General features: G+C 45.9%; 1 protein-coding gene across 1 annotated transcript; it reads right to left on the minus strand.

The window, feature by feature from the left end:
* Positions 1–493: 493 nt before the first annotated feature.
* Positions 494–1610, minus strand: LOC123368023 (olfactory receptor 9G4-like). Its single transcript, XM_045012457.1, has one exon. The coding sequence runs from the start codon at positions 1608–1610 to the stop codon at positions 663–665; it is 948 nt and encodes a 315-aa protein (XP_044868392.1). The 3' UTR covers positions 494–662.
* Between the last annotated feature and the right edge of the window lie 15863 nt (positions 1611–17473).

Consider the following 17473-nt stretch of genomic DNA (forward strand, 5'->3'; position numbering starts at 1 on the left):
ATATCAGGGTTGGAAGGGACCTCAGGAGGTATCTAGCCCAACCCCCTGCTCAAAGCAGGACCAATTCTCAACTAAATCATCGCAGCCAGGGCTTTGTCAAGCCTGACCTTAAAAACCTCGAAGGAAGGAGATTCCACCACCTCCCTAGGTAACCCATTCCAGTGCTTCACCACTCTCCTAGTGAAAAAGGAGACCTAAACCTCCCCCACTGCAACTTGAGACCATTGCTCCTTGTTCTATCATCGGGTACCACTGAGAACAGTCTAGATCCATCCTCTTTGGAACCCCCTTTCAGGTAGTTGAAAGCAGCTATCAAAGCGCCCCTCATTCTCTTCTGCAGACTGAATAATCCCAGTTCCCTCAGACTCTCCTCATAAGTCAGGAACAACAGAATCAAGCAGTTGGACTAGTTGCATCAAGGCATGTTTATTATTCTCTTGTCTCTGTGTTGCTGTACTACTATTTTTGCTCCATGCTTGTGCTCGTGGCAAGGTGTGGGCTGGGAACTGGTCAAGGAGCTGTCCATGGGGGCACACAGTATGGAGGAGTTCCCACTGACAGAGACCTAGAGTCTCCAGTTCAGCCTTCTTGAGTGGGGCAAGTCCCTCATGCCTAAATCAATAACTAAGGACACTGCAGAGAACTCTGACTCATCTGTGTATTCAGACACGCCGTTGCTGCCGCCATTCACTTGGGTGCTGTGGCTCTCCCAAAGGCTTTCTCAGTGTCTCCTTCACATCCTTGTTGTGCAGGCTGTAGATCATGGGGTTGACCAGAGGGTTGACCACAGTGTAAAACAAAGCACCCACTTTGTCCCACTCTGGAGTATGCTGGGAGCTGGGCCGTGAGTACATGAAAAGGATGGAGCCATAGAAGAGGGTGACAGAGACTAGATGGGCAGAGCAGGTGGAGAAGGCGGAGTGGATGCGCAAGATGGCCATCCCAATGGCTGTGTAGGAGCCTAGGATGAGAGTGGTGGTGGCCACTACGTTGTAGCTGATAACAGTGGCCAGGATGAGCTCATAAACCCGGGTGTCATCACAAGCCATCTTCACCAGTGGTGGCGCATCACAGAAATAGTGATTGATGGTGATGTCCCCACAGAAACGGAGGCGGAAGGTGTTTCCTGTGTGCATGATGGCGTTGGCAAAGCCAGCTGCATAGGAGCCGGCCACTAGCTGGAAGCAGAACTTTCTGGGCATGGCGGAGGCATAAAGCAGCGGGTTGCAGATGGCCACATAGCGGTCGTAGGCCATGGCAGCCAGCAGGAAGCACTCACTATAGGCCAAGCCAGCGGAGAAGAAGAACTGGACAACACAGCCGGCATAGGACATGACTTTGCTCTTGGTGACGCAGTCAGACAGGATCCAGGGGGTGTAGACTGAGGAATACCAGATATCCAGGAAGGAGAGGCTGCCCACAAAGAAGTACATGGGAATGTGTAGGCGCAGCTCCAGGAAGATCAATGTCATAAGTCCCTGATTTCCTGTGCGTGTCAGGCTGTAGGAGATGAGGAAGAGCACAAAGAGGGCCATCCGCAGGTGTGGCTCTGTCATGAAACCTACAAGGATGAATCGTGTCACCAGGGTGCGGTTGCTTCCCTCCTCCATGGTCTCCATAGGCATTGCCTACTGAGATGGGAAGGCAGAAGCTTGTTAATACATGACCCACTCAAGAAGCCATTCATGATATGCCCATTCCCCACCCCCAGCATGGAACAGAGAGTGGGGTGCAGACTGCAGTGGAGCTACCCCTATGAGCTGTAGGGTCTGGGTCCAGAGTTTCCATCACAATCCCATATACAGAGAGGCGAGTGCAGGTTAGATGATAGGGCAAGAGACTGAGAGCAAAGAGAGCTGGTTTCTGTTTCTACCCCTGACTTGCTGTGTTACTTGGGCAAGTCCTGGATTTGCCTCTCAGTGTCTCATTTGCCCCTCTGTAAATTGAGGATATCAATGCACACCTCCTGGAGGTGTCCAGTTTAATTAATTCATGCTATAGAGTGCTCTGAAGGTATTCAGGCCTTACCACAAATGATGGGGCTTCCCCCATGGCCTACTTCATCTCACTGTTAAGCAATTTTATCTGATAGCCAGCCTAAATCTTCTTAAACTGCTTCCCACTACTCTTATCTATAGTCACCCATGTCACCCTCTGCAAATCCTTACCTCATCCCAAATATTTCACACCCCTACCTAGGGTCTGATCCAAATCTTATTGAATATATATATAATCTTTTCTGAACTCTGCTTAGTCAGTCAACATCTTTCTGGTACCTTGGTTCCCAGAACTGAACCCAATATTCCAGAGATGGCTACGCAAAAGCTATGGAAGCAGGAGACTATCCCATTAATTTCCTCAGCTGTGCTCTCCTAAACTGGACACGTGTGGGGCATATGCATCTGTATTCCCTTTGACAATCCACCAACACATCTCTAATCTTAATAGTCACACATTTTAGGGCCAGAAGATAATCTAATCTGATCTTCTGTATAACACCAGCCATAGCATTTCAACTAGTTACTCGTGTGTTGAGCCCAATGCCTTGTGTTTGACTAAAGCACATCTTCCAGAAAGATCTCCAGTCTTGATCTGAAGACTTGAAGAATCGACCACTTCCCTTGGTAGCTTGTTGCAGTGGTTGTCACCCTCATTGTTAAAATTTGGTGTATTCTAATTTGAATAGGTCTGGATTTCACTTCCAGGATTTGGCTCTTGTTCTGCTTTTCTCTACAAGATTAAAGAGCCCTTTAGTATCCAGAATTTTCTCCTCATTAAAGTACTTATACACTATAACAGGAGTCGGCAACCTTTCAGAAGTGGTTCATAGATTCATAGATTCATAGACTTAAAGTCAGAAGGGACCAATATGGTCATCTAGTCTGACCTCCTGCACAATGCAGGCCACAGAATCTCACCCACCCACTCCTGTAACAAACCCCTAACCTATGTCTGAGTTACTGAAGTCCTCAAATCGTGGTTTAAAGACCTCAAGGTGCAGAGAATCCTCCAGCAAGTGACCCGTGCCCCATGCTGCAGAGGAAGGTGAAAAACCTCCAGGGCCTCTGCCAATCTTCCCTGCAGGAAAATTCCTTCCCAACCCCAAATATGGCGATCAGTTAAACCCTGAGCATGTGGGCAAGACTCACCAGCCAGCACCCAGGAAATAATTCTCTGTAGTAACTCAGATCCCATCCCATCACAGACCATTGGGCATATTTACCTGCTAATAATCAAAGATCAATTAATTGCCAAAATTAGCCTAGCCCATCATACCATCCCCTCCATAAACTTATCAATCTTAGTCTTGAAGCCAGATATGTCTTTTGCCCCCACTAATCCCCTTGGAACGCTGTTCCAGAACTTTCATCCTCTGATGGTTAGAAACTTTCATCTAATTTCAAGTCTAAACTTCCTGATGTCCAGTTTCTATCCATTTGTTCTTGTGTCCACATTGGTACTAAGCTTAAATAATTCCTCTCCCTCCCTGAGATGATTGCATTAGCTTTTTTCACAGCCATATCACATTGGCGGCTCATAGTCATTCTGTGATCGACCAATACTCCAAGGTCCTTCTCCTCCTCTTACTTCCAACTGATGTGTCCCCAGTTTATAACCAAAATTCTTGTTATTAATCTCTAAATGCATGACCTTGCACTTTTCACTACTAAATTTCATCCTATTACTATTACTCCAGTTTACAAGGTCATCCAGATCTTCCTGTATGATATCCTGGTCCTTCTCTGTGTTAGCAATACCTCCCAGCATTGTGTCATCCACAGACTTTATTAGCACATTCCCGCTTTTTGTGCCAAGGTCAGTAATAAAAAGATTAAATAAGATTGGCCCCAAAACTGATCCCTGAGGAACTCCACTAGTAACCTCCTTCCAGCCTGACAGTTCACCTTTCAGTATGACCCGTTGTAGTCTCCCCTTTAACCAGTTCCTTATCCACCTTTCAATTTTCAAACTGATCTCCATCTTTTCCAATTTAACTAATAATTCCCCATGTGGAACCGTATCAAATGCCTTACTGAAATTGAGGTAAATTAGATCCACTGCGTTTCCTTTGTCTAAGAAATCTGTTACCTTCTCAAAGAAGGAGATCAGGTTGGTTTGGCACGATCTACCTTTTGTAAAACCATATAGTATTTTGTCCCAGTTACCATTGACCTCAATGTCCTTAACTATTTTCTCCTTCAAATTTTTTTCCAAGACCTTGCATACTACAGATGTCAAACTAACAGGCCTATAGTTACTCGGATCACTTTTTTCCCTTCTTAAAAATAGGAACTATGTTAGCAATTCTCCAGTCGTACGATACAACCCCTGAGTTTACTGTTTCATTAAAAATTCTTGCTAATGGGCTTGCAATTTCATGTGCCAGTTCCTTTAATATTCTTGGATGAAGATTATCTGGGCCCTCCGATTTCATCCCATTAAGCTGTTCGAGTTTGGCTTCTACCTTGGATGTAGTAATATCTACCTCCATATGCTCATTCCCATGTGTCATCTCACCATTATCCCTAAGCTCCTCATTAGCCTCATTAAAGACTGAGGCAAAGTATTTGTTTAGATATTGGGCCATGCCTAGATTATCCTTAACCTCTATTCCATCCTCAGTATTTAGCAGTCCCACTTCTTCTTTCTTTGTTTTCTTCTTATTTATATGGCTATAGAACCTTTTAATATTGGTTTTAATTCCCTTTGAAAGGTCCAACTCTACATGGCTTTTGGACTTTCTCACTTTATCCCTACATGTTCTGACCTCAATAAGGTAGCTTTCCTTGCTAATCCCTCCCATCTTCCACTCCTTGTAGGCTTTCTGCTTTTTCTTAATCATCTCGCTGAGATGCTTGCTCATCCAGCTTGGTTTATAACTCCTGCCTACGAATTTTTTCCCCTTTCTTGGGATGCAGGCTTCTGATAGTTTCTGCAACTTTGACTTGAAGTAATTCCAGGCCTCCTCCACCTTTAGATCCACAAGTTCTTCAGTCTAATCCACTTCCCTAACTAATTTCCTTAATTCTTTAAAGTTAGCCCTTTTGAAATAAAAAACCCTAGTCCCAGATCTATTTTTGTTTATCCTTCCATCTAGTTTGAACTGAATTAGCTCATGATCACTCGAACCAAGGTTGTCCCCTACAACCATTTCTTCTATGAGGTCCTCACTACTCACCAAAACCAAATCTAAAATGGCATCCCCTCTTGTTGGTTCAGCAACTACTTGGTGAAGGAATCCATCAGCTATCATATCCAGAAAAATCTGAGCCCTATTATTATTACTTGCACTTGTTCTCCAGTCTATATCTGGGAAGTTAAAGTCTCCCATGATCACACAATTCCCATTAGTGTTTAATTCATTAAAAACATTAAAGAGGTCTCTATCCATATCCAAATCAGATCCTGGCGGTCTGTAGCACACCCCAAGCACTATCTCAGGGGAGGCTCTAGTAACTTTCTTTCCCAATGTGATTATTGCCCAGACAGACTCTGTCTTATCCATCCCATCACTTCTTATTTCTTTACAGTTTACCTCATTATTGATGTACAATGCTACTCCACCACCCTTGCCTTTATTTCTGTCTTTCCTAAACAGCACATAGCCTTCAATACCTGTACTCCAGTCATGACTACTATTCCACCATGTTTCTGTTATCCCTATAATATCGGTTTCACTTCCTGCACCAGTAGATCTAGTTCCTCCATTTTGTTACCTAGGCTCCTCGCATTAGTGTACAAACATCTTAATTTTTTCTGTTTGGCTTCACTGACATTCTTTACCCAATTAGGCACAGACATTCTACCACCAGTATCACCTATTAAACTGGTATCTACACTACCCTTCCTCCTTATGTCCATTCTCCTACCTGTATCCTCTCTTACTTTGTTTTCTTCTCTCTCAATGTTGAATTCCGGCGTGGAGATTACCTGGACCATCTCCCCCAAATTCCTAGTTTAAAGCTCAGTTAATCAGTGTGCCGGGTCTTCATTTATTCACTCTGATTTAAGGTTTTGTGTGCCAGTAAAACATTTTAACGTTTTTAGAAGGTCTCTTTCTATAAGTCTATAATATATAACTGAACTATTGTTGTATGTAAAGTAAATAAGGTTTTTTAAATGTTTAAGAAGCTTCATTTAAAATTAAATTAAAATGGTGGGGGCTTATGGTTGTAAATAGCTTTTTAAAATGTACCTGTTTTTAAATTATTGCGGTAGTACAAATCCTGACAGAATTTGCCTGTGCAGCCTGTTTAGTACGTTTGTTTGACCAGTAGTTTTCCTTTTGTTTCTTGCTTGAGATTTTATTATGTGCTTTTATTTTTACTACTGTCAGTCCTGATGGTAGTTTGACAGCTTTTGTTAGTCTCTGAACTGCCTTTATATCATTGGTTGGTTGTCGGTTGCTGTTTTAAGACCCCCGCGTGAGCACACGTCCATGTAGTCAGGCACTGCTCGGAATGCGTATCTGCTGTCTGTGTATACAGTGAGCTTCTTGCACTCCCCCCAATTACAGAGCTTTAGTCAGAGCTGTTAGCTCTGCTTCTTGGGCTGACTGGGATTTATTGAGCTGACCTGACACTATTACTGTTCCGTCACCGAGCTCTACTGCCCATCCCGGGTGTGGCACTTTATTTTTATACTTTTTTGATTTATTTGCATACAAAACTATATTTGGATTTTTTAATGGCTTTTGTAAAACTTTTTTAAACACTTTTTTTTGCTTTATTGTTCAGACACGTGTACTTCTTCATTTATGTTTAGGTATTTAGCTATATTTATTTTTTTATTATAGAAAAGTTAGGGTTTTGTAAGCACAACATTGATTTCCACTGACCTCTCTGGGCATTTGTTACAGATTTTAACCATGAGATTAATACGTGTATGAGGTTTATGTAACACCAGCCTCCCCATGAGAGTGTAGGATTTGCAGGCTTTTACTGCCCGGGTAGCGCAATCTAGCGCTGCTACGCATTCTGGTAACCCCTGTGATACAGAGGGTCTTAAGGTAGCCGTGTATGCTCCCGGACATGCCTCCTCTTGTTCTGTGCCCCATATCACTGTCTCATTTGCAGGCTTCCCGCCTCTAGTGAGGCTTTGAATCGGTTCCACCATCTCTGAGTGCTCCGGTGTATATGTTTTACAGATATGAAGGAGTTCCAGCACTTTCCAACTTCTTTAAGTGTTTGTGGGTTTTTTAACTCTTGAATTGCCTGCTTTTTGTCTACTGTGAGTGCTTTTATTCCCTGCACTATGTTATGCCCTAAATACAGGCCCTTTGATTGTTGTAACTGAGCTTTTTTGTGCTTAATTTAAATTCAGCCTTGCAAAGATATATGAACAGTCTGTTTAGGGTTTTTAAGTGGTTCCTCTCATTTGAACTGGTGATTAGCAAGTTATTAACATACTGCAATATTACTGTATCCCCCTCCAAGAGCGCTCGTGCTATTGTTTTTGCCATTGCCTTATGGAAGATGGAGGGAGAGTTATGGAACCCCTGAGGAACTGCTGGTTTTTCACTGTAAATGCAATTTTTTCTGACTCTTCTTTGCAAGGGGAATACTTCAAAATGTAGATGCCTACTGCCAGGACTGCTTAGTGATCTGCAGACAACCCTTCTTTTAGAATTTGTAGGAACACATTATGGTCTTGGGATCTTATATTCTTCAGGCCTGAATAAGCGCGGAATGCATTCCACTTCTTTTCGGCATAAGACATGGCAGACTCCCCTTTTTGCTGGACAACTGAGTGCAAGGTCCCCCCAGTTGGTGGTTTGCGCGCCTAGTGTGGGTTCCAGGCTGGTGCTTCCTTGGCCTCCCGGTTGGGGTCATTCTCCTCAGCCCAGTGCCCGCTTTTCCATTTATTCTTTAAGTTGTCCCACACATCTCTGGGGCATTTGCACTTGGCCAGGATGTGGACATCCCTTTTATGTAGGCCATGCATTTCAGTCATGCCATCCAGCTTGTCCCAGAACTCAGTGTTTTTGTTATCACATTTGAGTTCGGACAGCAGTGCCTGTTTTTCCTGTGGGGTAAAGGGATGGTAGATATCAGTGGTTTTTGTGTTAAATCCCCATGTTGGCTGACCCTGGTTATTGAGATTTCTGATTTTTTTTATGCTGTGTCCTAATTGGAGCCATATGTTGTACTTGCTCCCCTGGGGCAATTAATCCTGTGGCTCCCCCTCGTTATCCCTGGCAGTGCCCAGATTTGGCCTTTGAAATACTGGCCCATATGTGGGAACAGGTATGAAGGGGGTTCTGATTTTTTTTTTTTTTGCTCCTTGCTGCCAGATCTGCCAAATCTGCCCAATCTGCCCATGGATAGTTAATCAGCTGGCTAGCTGGCAAGTGTGAGCTGGCTGCCAGATGTGAGCCCCCCACCCTCTGATCTGGGAGCATGTCCCAGGCATAGTGATTGTGATTCTCTTGCTCTGAGATCTTTTTCAGTTTTCTGACAGTTACACATTTTAAAGGGAGTGTTATTATTCTGGCATGGGCTTTGCTTTTTTAGTGCCTTATTCTCAGCTTTTAAGGTTGTATTTTTCTTTTTTTTTTGTTGAGTATATTTAATATAACTATTACTGCTTTGTTTGATTTGTCACCTTTTTGGTCACTTCACCATTTAATTCTTCCTTTGGTTCGGCTGCAACATAGTTTGCTTTTTTAACTGCTGTTTGCCAAGTTTTGACATGTTTATACTTCAAATATTCCCGAGGGCTGACTCTCATCTCCCCCTTTGATGCCATGGGTTTTAATCACCCTGGCTGCAGACCTTGTTGGGAATGTACGTCTTCACCTTGACACCGTGATCTCAATCTTCATGGCCGTCAGTCTTGATGGGGATGTGCGTTTCCCCCCCTTAACACCGTAGTCTCAGTCTCCACGGTTGTTTAGCTTTGATGGGGATTTACGTTTCCCCCTTTAAATTCCGTGGTCTTAATTTCCACACCTGACAGCTTTGATGGGGATGTATGTCTCCCCCTTCTTTGAACACCGCGGTTTTAAGTTACACACAATTCCCAGCCTTATTGGAGACTTGTGCTATTCAAAGGTATGTACGCAGGGGCGGCTCTAGACATTTTGCCGCCCCAAGCACAGCGGCATGCCGCGGGGGGTGCTCTGCTGGTCGCCGATCCCGCGGCTCCGGTGGATCTCCCGCAGGCGTGCCTGCGGAGTGTCCGCGGGTCCCGCGGCTCCACGGCAGCCGCGGGACCAGCGGACCCTCCGCAGGCATGCCGCCGAAGGCTGCCTGCCTGCCGCCCTCCCGGCGACCGGCAGAGCGCCCCCTGCGGCATGCCACCCCAAGCACACGCTTGGTGTGCTGGGGCCTGGAACCACCCCTGTATGTATGTCATATGCCGGGGGCACTCCCCTAGGACTTGCAGTGTTACATGCAATGAGAAAATGGGGCCACCAGTTTACACTGCCTACTGCTTGCGTACCCAGCCAGTCCTGGGCTTAACTCACGGCCAATCGCTTGCTGGTGGTTTGTTTAAGTCCTCTGTAACACACCCCTTAGTTTAAACAGTACATAACCCTTTTGAACATGTCTCCCCTCCCAATTGGTACCCTTATTAACTCCTCTGCTTGTACTACATGTGTCCTCCTTTGCACTTAAATTTAAAAAGTGGGAACAAGATGTGTCTGAAAGGGGATGAGAGACCTCTATTTCTAGCGTAATGAGGTGGTAAATTAAACATATTCACCTCTCTTGGACCTTAGTCTTAGTTCCTTAATCAGTTCACAAGCTTGTATCCCAGACAAGCCCCCATCTGAAGGAACAATAATTCACACCATGTAGGGTCAAGCACAGGAGTTTATTACGCACAGCACTGGCGGGGTGTCACTTTGCTTATTAGGCTTAGAGACACTGCAAAACAATTAGTTACAATAGATTATATATGGTGCTTATTGGGCGGAGAGAAGCAACAGGGATAGGTTTTCCCATCCCCCTGGATAGGTTCTAACAGCAAGACAAGATAAGCACAATAAGCCAATGGTCTGAAAGATTACATAATGGTTCTGCCCATGGCCCAAATTAACATATTGCTTACACACAGGTAATTACCCCCAAACTATGTTTATTCAAGTGTATAGGTTAAATTCTAATTTTGGGGCCCAGGGGAATGAGGTAGCAGCTTTCTCGGTTGACCAACAGGTACATTTCTAGAGATTTCAAGTGAAAAAACAGTAATTAGTACTTAACAATTTCACAAGTTTTACCCTTCCATTTCTGTGGGCTAGGACTGTGAGGGGAGGGTGTTATAACTCATGTCAATCATATTAGGCCTCTTCCCTAACTTTGGGTATGGCTACACTGGCGATTTGCAGGGGAAGAAAACTACTAGAGCATCCCCTGGGATAGTGATTGGGGTGTGCTATAGACCGCCTGGATCTAGCCTGGATATGGATAGAGAGCTCTTTAATGTTTTTAAGGAGGTAAATACTAATAGGAACTGTGTGATCATGGGAGACTTTAACTTCCCGGATATAAATTGGGAGACAAATGCTAGTAATAATAATAGGGCTCAGCTTTTCCTAGACGTGATAGCTGATGAATTCCTTCATCAAGTAGTTGCTGAACCGACGAGGGGGGATGCCATTTTAGATCTGATTTTGGTGAGTAACGAGGACCTTGTTGAGGAAATAGTTGTAGGGGACAACCTTGGCTCGAGTGACCATGAGCTAATTCGGTTCAAAGTAAATGGAAGGATAAACAAAATTGCATCTGAGACTAAGGTTTACGATTTCAAAAGGGCTAACTTTATTAAATTAAGGCGACTAGTTAGGGAAGTGGACTGGACTAACATATTTAGGGATCTAAAGGCGGAAGACGCCTGGGGTTACTTCAGGTTGAAGTTGCAGGAGCTGTCAGAGGCCTGTATCCCGAGAAAGGGAAAACGGTTCGTAGGTAGCAGTTTTAGACCGAGCTGGATGAGCAAGCGTCTCAGAGGGGTGATTAAGAAAAAACAGAAAGCGTACAAGGACTGGAAAATGGGAGGGATCAGCAAAGAAACCTACCTTATTGAGGTCAGAGGGTGTAGGGAAGCAGTGAGAAAGGCAAAGAGCCGGGTGGAGATGGACCTAGCGAGGGGGATTAAAACCAATAGCAAAAGGTTTTTTAGCCATATAAATAGGAAGAAAACCAAGAAGGAAGAAGTGGGACCGCTTAAAACTTTAGACGGAGTGGAGATTAGGGATAATCTTGGCATGGCACAATATCTAAACTAATATTTTGCCTCGGTCTTTAATGAGGCTAATGAAGGGCTAAGGAATAGTGGTAGAGGGACTGATGGGAATGAAGATATGGGGGTAGACATTACGGTATCTGAGGTAGAAGCCAAACTTGAACAGCTTAACGGAAGTAAATCGGGGGGCCCGGATAATCTTCATCCTAGAATATTAAGGGAATTGGCGAGTGAAATTGCAAGCCCATTGGCGATGATTTTTAATAAATCTCTAAACTCGGGGATTGTACCGTTCGACTGGAGATTAGCTAATATAGTTCCTATATTCAAGAAGGGGAAAAAAGTGACCCGGGTAACTACAGGCCTGTTAGTTTAACATCTGTAGTATGCAAAGTCATGGAAAAAATTATAAAGGAGAGAGTGGTTACGGACCTTGAGGCCGATGGCAACTGGGACAAATTACAGCATGGTTTTACAAAAGGTAGATCGTGTCAAACCAACCTGATCTCCTTGTTTGAGAAAGTAACAGATTTTTTAGACAAGGGAAATGCGGTGGACCTAATATACCTTGATTTCAGTAAGGCGTTTGATACGGTACCGCATGAGGAATTACTGGTTAAATTGGAAAAGATGGGGATCGAAATGAAAATCCAGAGGTGGATAAGGAGCTGGTTAAAGGGGAGACTGCAGAGGGTCGTATTGAAGGGTGATCTGTCGGGTTGGAGGGGGTTTACCAGTGGAGTTCCTCAAGGTTCGGTTTTGGGTCCGATTTTATTTAATCTATTTATCGTTGACCTCGGAACCAAAAGTAGGAGTGGGCTGATAAAGTTTGCGGATGACACCAAGTTGGGAGGTATTGCCAATTCGGAAAAGGATCGGGATATCCTCCAGGGAGATTTGGATGACCTTGTAAACTGGAGTATTAGTAACAAGATGAAATTCAATAATGAGAAGTGTAAGGTTATGCATTTAGGGATGACTAATAAGAATTTTAGTTATAAGCTGGGGACGCACCAGTTGGAAGTAACGGAGGAGGAGAAGGACCTAGGAGTCCTGGTTGATCGTAGGATGACTATGAGTAAGCAATGTGATGTGGCCATTAAAAAAGCTAATGCGGTCTTGGGATGCATTAGGCGAGGTATTTCTAGTAGAGATAAGGAGGTGCTAGTCCCGTTATATAAGGCGTTGGTAAGACCTCATTTGGAGTATTGTGTGCAGTTTTGGTCTCCCATGTTTAAGAAGGATGAATTCAAACTGGAACGAGTACAAAGAAGGGCCACTAGAATGATCCGAGGAATGGAAGGCCTGTCGTATGAAAGGAGACTTGAGGAGCTCGGTTTGTTTTCCTTAACCAAAAGAAGGACAAGAGGAGATATGATTGCACTCTTTAAATATATCAGAGGGATAAATACCAGGGAAGGAGAGGAATTATTTCAGCTCAGTGCTAATGTGGACACGAGGACAAACGGATATAAATTGTCAGTTAGGAAATTTAGGCTTGAAATTAGACGAAGGTTTCTAACCATCAGAGGAGTGCAATTCTGGAACAGCCTACCGAGGGAAACAGTGGGGGCGAAGGACCTCCATGACTTTAAGATTAAGCTGGATAAGTTTATGGAGGGGATGGTATGATAGGATAACGGGTTTAGTCAATAGGTCAATAACGTGCCACACTGGTAATTAGTACAAAGGGTCAATGTTGGGATATTGTTAGCCCTTTTCAGAGGGTCTGGCTGGAGAGTCTTGCCCGCATGCTCGGGGTTCAGCTGATCGCCATATTTGGGGTCGGGAAGGAATTTTCCTCCAGGGTAGATTGGCAGTGGCCCTGGAGGTTTTTCGTCTTCCTCCGAAGCATGGGGCAGGGGTCGCTTGCTGGTGGATTATCTGCTACTTGAAGTCTCTAAATCACGATTTGGAGCATTCAACAGCAGAGTCAAGGGAAAGAATTAGTTCAGGAGTGGGTGGATCGGCTTATGTGGCCTGCATCTTGCAGGAGGTCAGACTAGATGATCATAATGGTCCCTTCTGATCTTGAATTCTATGATTCTATGATTCTATGATTCCACCAGCGCTGCAATTAGTAAGTGGCCACACCTGCAGGGCACTTCCAGCGCTGCAACTCCCTGGCTGCAGCGCTGGCCGTACACCTCACTCAGCATGGGGAATAAGGATTCCAGCGCTGGTGCTGCAGCGCTGGTCATCAAGTGTGGCCACACACCAGCGCTGTGATTGGCCTCCAGGGTATAAGTATGTATCCCAGAATGCCTGTTCAGCCACTCTGCTCATCAGGTCAGACTCTAATGCCCTGGCCTCAGGTGACCCGCCCTTTAAATGCCCCGGGAATTTTAAAAATCCCCTTCCTGTTTGCTCAGCCAGGTGTGGAGTGCAATCAGTGAATCTTTACAGGTGACCATGCCTCCACGTGGCAAACGAGCCCCAGCATGGAGCAATGGCGAGCTGATGGACCTCATCAGTGTTTCGGGGGAGGAATCTGTGCAGACACAGCTGCGCTCTAGCCATAAGAATTATGATACCTTTGCCCAGGTATCAAGAGCCATGCAGGATAGGGGCCATGAGCGTTACTCGCTGCAGTGCAGGGTAAAAGTAAAGGAGCTGCGGAGTGCCTATTGCAAAGCACGCGAGGGAAACTGCCGATCTGGCGCTGCCCCCACCACCTGCCGGTTTTACAAGGAGCTGGATGCGATTTATGGGGATGACCCCTCTGTAAATCCAAGGACCACGATGGACAGTTCAGAGCCGGTAGAGGAGGGGGAGAGGGAGGCAGACAGTGAGGCTACTGTGGTGGGGGAAGACACCCCGGAGTCCCAGGAGGCATGCAGTCAGGAGCTCTTCTCAAGCCAGGAGGAAGCTAGCCAGTCGCAGCCCCTGGAACTTGGTGCAGAAGAATCACAGGAGCAGGTCCCAGGTAAGCAGCTTTTATTGCAATGCAAAGGTTTTGGGAGAGGAGGGGGGGTGGTATGGCTGCATGCTTGCATGCCTAGACATGGAATATCCCATTGATGTGGTCGCGGTAATCTGCCTCTGTAATCTCTCCAAAAGTTTCTGCAAGAGCATAGGCAATTCGCGTGACCAAGTTTAAAGGGAGAGCCAGTGTGGTCCCTGTCCCAGTCAGGCTAACGCGTCAGCGCCACTGTTCCAGGAGGGGTGGGGGGACCATGGCTGCACACAGGCAAGCTGCATAGGGGCCAGGGTGGAATCCGCATTGTTGTAGGAGACCCTCCCTTGCTTCCCAGGTAACCCGCAGCAGGGAGATATCTTCAAGTATTAACTCCTGTGGGAAATGGAGGGAGTGTTTCAGTGCAGGTCCCAACTGCTGCTTCCTGCCTTTACCAAAGCCCAAAAAAAGCAGTGCACCCATGAAGCAAAAAGCACCCTGCCCAGGCAAACCGCGGCAGGAATCCCAGGTTTAATTCCTGAGGGACATGGAGGGAGTGTTTCCCAGCATGTCTCCCAGGTTTTATTGACTTCTACTTCTACTATGCCATACCCTCACTTACCATTTCTGGGAGGCTGTGAATTCTCTAGCTGTGTTTGAAATGTCTGAGGAATGCTACAGTGTGAGACTTGAAACTAACTTCAGATTATACACAATGCAGGCTCTCTTAAAATGTATCATTTGCTGTATTTTTATAGTGTCCTTGACTAGTCCTGGACCGGTCTTATCAGTGACTGAAAGAAAGCTTCAGAACCTGAGAAGGAAGCCTAACAAAAGCAAGGAAGATTTGGTGAAGGCAGTTATGAACCAGTGTGCAACAGAGAATAAAACTGCGCAGGAATGGAGAGAAAAGATGCAGCACTGGAAGGAAACAGAAAGCAGGAGAAAGGCATTGACGCTGAAGAAAACCACGAGGCAGCTTATAAACCTCATGGCGCGCCAAACAGACTGTATGCAGTCACTGGTAGCAATGCAGGCAGAGCACTACCGTGCCAAACCCCCACCCTCCCAAACCTCTTTCCCCTATGCACCAATGTCAGCTCCAAGTCCCATTCCCCAGCATACAGGTTCTTACCTACACCATCACCAGCTGCCCCCGACACCTGTACGGTCACCTATGAGCCCAGAGAACTACGACCCTTACCCTCTGCACTCAACCCCCATCACCATGCAACAGTACAATCCTGAGGTGCACAGCACTCCTGGCAGTACATATGCAAACCTATGAATGTACAGTTCAACAACCAACCCCCATGCCCGTTTACTTCCTTTTTTTAAATAAATGATTTCTTTGATTATGAAACAGTTTTTATTATTGCATAAAGTGAAAGATAACAAACACCAAGGAAAACACAGGTAACAAACAGCAAGGAAAACACAGGCAATTAAAAGCACTGTAACCAGTGCACGTCACTCCTGGGCAAGGCAAAAAACATTACTGTTGTCTTTCAGCCTCAAATTCCTCCCTCAAGGCATCCCTAATCCTTGTTGCCCTGTGGTGGGTGTCTCTAGTAGCCCTGCTGTCTGGCTGTGCAAATTCAGCCTCCAGGACTTGTACCTCGTTGGTCCATGCCTGGCTGAATGTTTCACCCTTCCCTTCACAAATATTATGGAGGGTACAGCATGCGGATATAACCGCAGGGATGCTGATTTCCCCCAAGTCTAGCTTCCCATAAAAGGCTCTCCAGCGCCCCTTTAAACGCCCGAAAGCACACTCCACAGTCATTCGGCACCGGCTCAGCCTGTAGTTGAAACGGTCCTGGCTCCTGTCCAGCTTCCCTGTATAGGGTTTCATGAGCCAAGGCATTAATGGGTAAGCAGGGTCCCCAATGATCACAATGGGCATTTCAACGTCCCCTACTGTGATCTTTCGGTCTGGGAAAAATGTCCCTTCCTGCATCTTCCTGAACAGGCCACTGTTCCGAAAGATGCGTGCATCATGCATCTTTCCAGGCCAGCCTGTGTAAATGTCAATGAAACGCCCACAGTGATCCACAAGCACCTGGAGAACCATAGAGAAATACCCCTTGCGATTAATGTACTTGGAAGCTAGGTGGGGTGGTGCCAGAACAGGAATATGCGTCCCATCTATTGCCCCTCCACAGTTAGGGAAACCCATTTCTGCAAAGCCATCCACAATGTCCTGCACGTTCCCCACAGCCGCGGTTCTCCTTAGCAGGATGCGATTAATGGCCCTGCAAACTTGCATCAAAACGATTCCCACGGTCGACTTTCCCACTCCAAACTGGTTCCCTACCGATCGGTAGCTGTCTGGAGTTGCCAGCTTCCAGATTGCAATAGCCACACGCTTCTCCACCGTCAGGGCAGCTCTCAATCTCGTGTCCTTGCGCCGCAGGGTGGGGGGCGAGCTCAGCACACAGTCCCATCAAAGTGGCTTTTCTCATATGAAAGTTCTGCAGCCACTGCTCGTCATCCCAGACTTCCATGACAATGTGATCCCACCATTCACTGCTTATTTCACGAGCCCAAAAGCGGCGTTCCACGGTGCTGAGCATTTCCGTTACCGCCACAAGCAATTTCATGTCACCCGCATTAGGCAAATCCAGATCATCGTCGGACTCCTCACTGTCACTTTGGAGCTGAAGGAATAGCTCAACTGCCAAACGTGATCTGCTGGCGACAGTCATCAGCAAAGTCCTCAGCAGCTCAGGCTCCATTTCACACAGAAAGCGTGCTGCACTCACAGTGGCTAGAAACGTAGACGGGGAAACTGTACTGCTGGGAAGTGAAGCGATGCACCACGGGGCGTTGGAACAGCAAGCGGAATGACCCACACACTTCCTTCCCCTTCCCACAATACACAGCACCAAAATGGGACGAGGTGCTCTGTGGGATAGCTGCCCACAATGCACCTCTCAGTACAGCGCTGCAAATGCTGCAAGTGTGGCCACACTGCAGCGCTGGCCCTGCACAGCTGGACGACCAGCGCTGCAAACTACCAGCGCTGCAACTCGTCAGTGTAGCCATACCCTTTGTCTATGATCTGAGGGGTATTGTACCACTATTTTCTCCCTGCATTAGGGAGTAACTGTGAGGCCTTTCTCAGCACTTCATGTGTTTATAACTTGCAATAAGGATGCTCAATTACATTCGGAGTTATGCTGACTCCACTCACTGACTTGAAAGACACAAGGTTATCTGTTTACCCCAGCTTCCTCTGAGCTATGTATTGTTCTCTGTTAGTCAGCCCCCATAGCCCAAGCCAAGCTGTGGACTACGGGCCTATATGAAAAGTTCTTAGCAGAAACTGTAGTTAAGATCTTACATCCATAGCTAACGGATTCTGACCCTTCAGTGAATAACTAA

This window comes from Mauremys mutica, chromosome 4, assembly GCF_020497125.1.
Source record: "Mauremys mutica isolate MM-2020 ecotype Southern chromosome 4, ASM2049712v1, whole genome shotgun sequence".
Taxonomy (NCBI): domain Eukaryota; kingdom Metazoa; phylum Chordata; order Testudines; family Geoemydidae; genus Mauremys; species Mauremys mutica.

Bases quoted from the DNA above. Each gene is read 5' to 3' on its own strand.
- LOC123368023 (XM_045012457.1), bottom strand. From the start codon at position 1,610: ATGGAGGAGGGAAGCAACCGCACCCTGGTGACACGATTCATCCTTGTA.